Source organism: Dermacentor silvarum, chromosome 1 (genome assembly GCF_013339745.2).
Source record: "Dermacentor silvarum isolate Dsil-2018 chromosome 1, BIME_Dsil_1.4, whole genome shotgun sequence".
Classification (NCBI taxonomy): domain Eukaryota; kingdom Metazoa; phylum Arthropoda; class Arachnida; order Ixodida; family Ixodidae; genus Dermacentor; species Dermacentor silvarum.
The window spans coordinates 168,363,903-168,368,302 of NC_051154.1; the positions used below are offsets into that span (position 1 = coordinate 168,363,903).

Genomic DNA, 4,400 nt, shown 5'->3' on the forward strand with positions numbered 1-4,400 from the left:
TAAGGTGCCGCAAAATATTCTCATAAGTCTAATAATTGTTGCGAGACTAAAAAGCTTGCCATAAGGAACTATTGAGTGTATTGGTTTGATCATTCGAAGAAATAAAGTGTACTTGGAAAGGAAAAAAAGGTATACACGCACGAGGCTTTCGTGGCAGCCCATTGCTATGTTTAATATTCACCATCCACAGAGAGACAAACGCAAAGCTTTGCCCTACTTTGACGTTTTTTATTTCTCCGAAATGCCAACATTCGCCAGCCGCTTCGCGGCTGATTAAAGCACTGCTTAGACGTAGAAACCAGTCATTTTTCAGCAGTCACAGCAAGGCCGGCAATGCGCATGACGGTTGCTGACCACGTATGCGTACGGCGGCCGTCTGAAGCGAGATTGAAAGACTGGGGGAGGAGGTGCGCATTGAAGCACCCTATCGAAGACAGTTTCATATACTTCCCCTAGCGGCCTCAAATTCCAGCGACACAACTACTGAAGGCAGAGTTCACCTGCATTTACGAAAAGTGGATTGCCATTTAGAGAACGCTCATCCCTTCGCAAAGACAGTCCCCACCAAGCCGGCCCGCACGCACGGCACACGCCGCCCCAGCGAGCGGCGCAGCAACCAGCCCGCCGGGGACGCTGGCCGTCCTTCACGGCAGTTTGCGGAGTCCATCACGGGGCGGCGCCAGCGGCGTTGTAGAGCAGCGATAATCTTGAACGCGTGTGCGGCGGCGACGGCAGGGGCGTCTGGTGCGTGGCCCGATCGGCGAGATCGGCAACAAGTGCGTCGTCGCGTGTCCGAAAAGCGACTCGCATCAGCCCGCGGAAGAAGGGCACAGACCTCGTGTGCGCCGAGTGGAGACCGGCATGAGCGTCGTCGACTGAAGTGAGCCGAGGTGGACCCCGCTGTTCGTATGTTTCCTTCGCGGCCGCGTCGTTCGGTGGTGATCTGTTTGTCCTCGACCGCCGATCGCAAGCTGGAGTGTGACGAGAGCCCGCCGCCGTCCTCGTGCCCGGCTGCACTGCTCAGCATGGGCACGCTGGAGGAGCTGCGCGATGCTGTGCTCAAGCAGGAACGGATTATCCACGACCTGCGGCAGGTCATCACGTTGCGTGATGAAGAGATCTTGCAGCTGCGCAGCCAACTGGACAAGTTTCAGTCCGTGCTCATCCCGTACAACGCTCGCTACAGCCGCTCGGGCCGCCGCAAGGAGCGCGCCCAGGGCATCTCGGCCGAGCCGCAATCACTTCGCAGCATCCAGGACCTCATACAGACCAATTTCCAGGAGTATCCAAAATCAGACAGGTCGGTGCCCGCTGCTCTTTCTTTCGTTCATCGCACCGCGCCCGAACGAGCCACGCAGAGCTTGGGAATTCGGTGATTCCATGCACCCCCAATCTCTGCTGCCGGCTCGTGTGGCGCATGCGATTCGCACGTGAGAAACCCTTCGCCCATGCCCAATGGTACCACTTTCGCTGTGGTGCTTCCTTGCATTGCGCAATAAATTGACGCTTCATCTTCCCATGACCGATCGTACCGAGAAGCTGACGCTCCCTGGGCACTCGCGATGTAGAGCCAGCCGGGGAAGGCATTTATTGTCGCGGTTTCCACTCGCCTGAATCTTTTAGCATAAGTTCATACTTAAGGTTGAAACGAAGTTAGCTATTACTGCACCCTATATGGGACAGGAATGCAGTACAGCTGTCATTCTTCCACTGCTATGTTGGTCACACTTGCAGGTGGAGAAGAGTTTTCGCGCCTGCTGCATGCGGTAATTGTGGACCAACGCTTTTGCCCCCTGAGAACGAGCGCATCGTGACTATTTCTGTGATACTATAGCTCTTCCTTCCTATGCTGAAAATCTTTTTAAGCTGCAATTAACTCCGTCGACCCAGATCTCGGAGCTGATGGTTTATTTAAAATTAATTATACATTTTCGAGCAGCGGCAATGGTGAGATCAGCTGCTGTAGGGGGCACATGCTCATATCGCCCACCCGAACCCAAGGACACCGGATCGCTAAGTTGGCGGTTAGCGGTGTCGGCTCGGGAGGAGCGGCGGCGGCCGCTTTTCCAGCTGCCTGTTTACTCGCTCTCTCGACTCGCTCGGGGCGCAGGCACGAAAAGGAATGCCGAGGACTCGGCAGCGGCGAACGCCGGTCTCCGCGCTGATTATCATAACCTGCCGACCGTACGATTCTGGTACTCGCGCTTTTACTTTTATCGCTTCCTCTTTACTTCTCGTCTGTGTCATTTTTCTTGCTTATCGCTCTTTTTTCCCTGAGTATTATCAATTCTGTATGCGGTGACACGTTGCGCCACTCTTTTTGTAAACCTTGGGCATTCACAAGGAAATAATATGGTGAATGAATAATAGGGCATCGATTGCACAGCAGGCATATGTGTAGAAAATGCTGGCATCCCCGTGTGAGCCGTTCATTTTTCAGCTTTGCTGTATGGTGAATCCGAAAGTGAAATGTGACATCCTGCAACTAATCACGGAATTACCTGAGCAGCGCTCATCACGTGCGTATGTGGGAGGCAGAATGTTTGTTGTGTGTAGCCTCCGGGCATGCTGAGGCTTGAAGAGAGAGCTGAAGATAACATCCCAAGGAAATAATGAAAACAAGATCGAACCAAACCGAAAATAAGACAGAGGAGAGGCCTGTCTGTCCTTTCCCTGGTCTTATCGTTTCCAGCAGTTGCGCCACATAGCTCTCTTGTGAGCAGAGGTTTCGTTAGCAATGCCGCCCTCGGCCTGCAACTTTAACAGCTTGGCGACGGTTCTTGTTCCGCTTATAGCCTGTCACTTGTGGCACGCGATGAGTGGCTTTTAGGTTCTTGCGCTAGTTTATTTATTTATTTATTTATTTATTTATTTATTTATTTATTTATTTACTTCCGAACATGATGTCGTTGCACTCAGTTGATTCCTATTGAATAAAGTGTAAAGGAAGCAGTTAAGCTCCAAATATCTGTAGCACTTGTAATATGATGTAATCTGCACTTGTCATCCTAATGTCTGTAGTAAATCTGTACCCCGTATAAACCTCCGTAACCTCCTGTCCATCGAAGTCGCCGTTGTCACTTAACAGCGGTTACGTAGTCGTAAATAGTGTTCGCGCAGAGTGCACGAGTGTTGGAGAGCAAAGGAACCCAGCAGTATATACATTATGAAGGGTGGGATTTGAAGCACCGCTGCGTTATCTTCACTCTCTCATCTTTCTTATGGCATAAATACGCGTTAGTTGCGTCAGAGCCACGGTGAAGAATGTGAGCGGTCAGATCTGTCGCTTGCTAGTTCATTGGCTTTTAGTGGTTTTCGCACCCTAATTTCGCACGAAGGCGGGACATGCACTAAATATTGAGGGAAAATGACATATATACAAGGAGATGACATCACCTTTGCTAGTGATTATGCAAAATAGTAATCTGAAGGTCACCTGTTTCATTTACGCTTACTATTGTGGTGAAAAGGTAAGAGTGAGTTAACATGAGTCCGTTCTCACACTTCCTTTGCGCGTACTGTGCGGCTCTATGATTACTCACGGCGGTAGGATTATAACTTCACAGGCACCGTCTTTCTTCTACTTTTGTTACATGCGGGTTTCCAAATAAGGTAGAATTTATATCCACTTTTTCATCAAGAGGACATGTACGAGCATGGGGTGAGTAATAGTTATTTTACTTGTGCCTTTCAGTTCCTGGGATCCACTAGCCCTTTAGCAATTGTCTCTGCTTGTCCTCAACGAGTATTATTTGACCGCATACACATTTACATGGACGGTTCCACCATTTCAACAGCTCTACCGGAGCAGTAGTTGTTCCATCGGACACCGTCACTTTGCAATTTAAATACTCGTACAATACCACTTCTACAACAGCAGAACTTGCGGCTCTTCAAGGTGCACTCAATTACGCGCTCCAGCAGCCGCCAAATCATTGGGCCATTTTCAGTGATTCCAAAGCAGCCCTACAAACTCTGCAGTTTGCCCTACGTCATGCGTTACACGAGCAGCTAGTGCACGAAATTAGGCACGCTCATCATCTCGCGCTCGAAGAAGGACACGACATTGTATTTCAATGGTTGCCGAGCCATTGCGGAATTGTCGGCAACGACAGCGCAGATGAAGCAGCACGCTCGGCTCGTCAAAAACATCAGCTGGTTCCAGTAGCGCACCCAGGACCTCTGCCAGGGGGGGGTTGACAGTTTGCCAATACCATCTAAACAGCACTAATTTCAATTTCTTAACGGGAAATTGTCAAAAAATTCGATTTTTGCGCAAGTTTGTGAGTGTGCAGACGATTGCGCATCTTACATCTTAGTTGCAGTACTGAAAGGCGCAAGGAAGGAAGGGTTAAACAAAAAGGGGGGGGGGTAACCGGCCTTAGGGGGGGGGGGGGGGT

The 4,400-nt window shown here is 50.3% G+C and overlaps 1 protein-coding gene across 1 annotated transcript in view; it reads left to right on the forward strand.

The window, feature by feature from the left end:
• The first annotated feature begins 698 nt into the window (after nt 1-698).
• The window catches only part of LOC119436380 (cGMP-dependent protein kinase 1), a 184,868-nt gene continuing 181,166 nt past the window's right edge, over nt 699-4,400 (forward strand). The window contains exon 1 of the mRNA XM_049657307.1: nt 699-1,300. Coding sequence (XP_049513264.1) covers nt 909-1,300 — 392 coding nt within the window. The 5' untranslated portion in view covers nt 699-908. The remainder of the gene's footprint in view (nt 1,301-4,400) is intronic.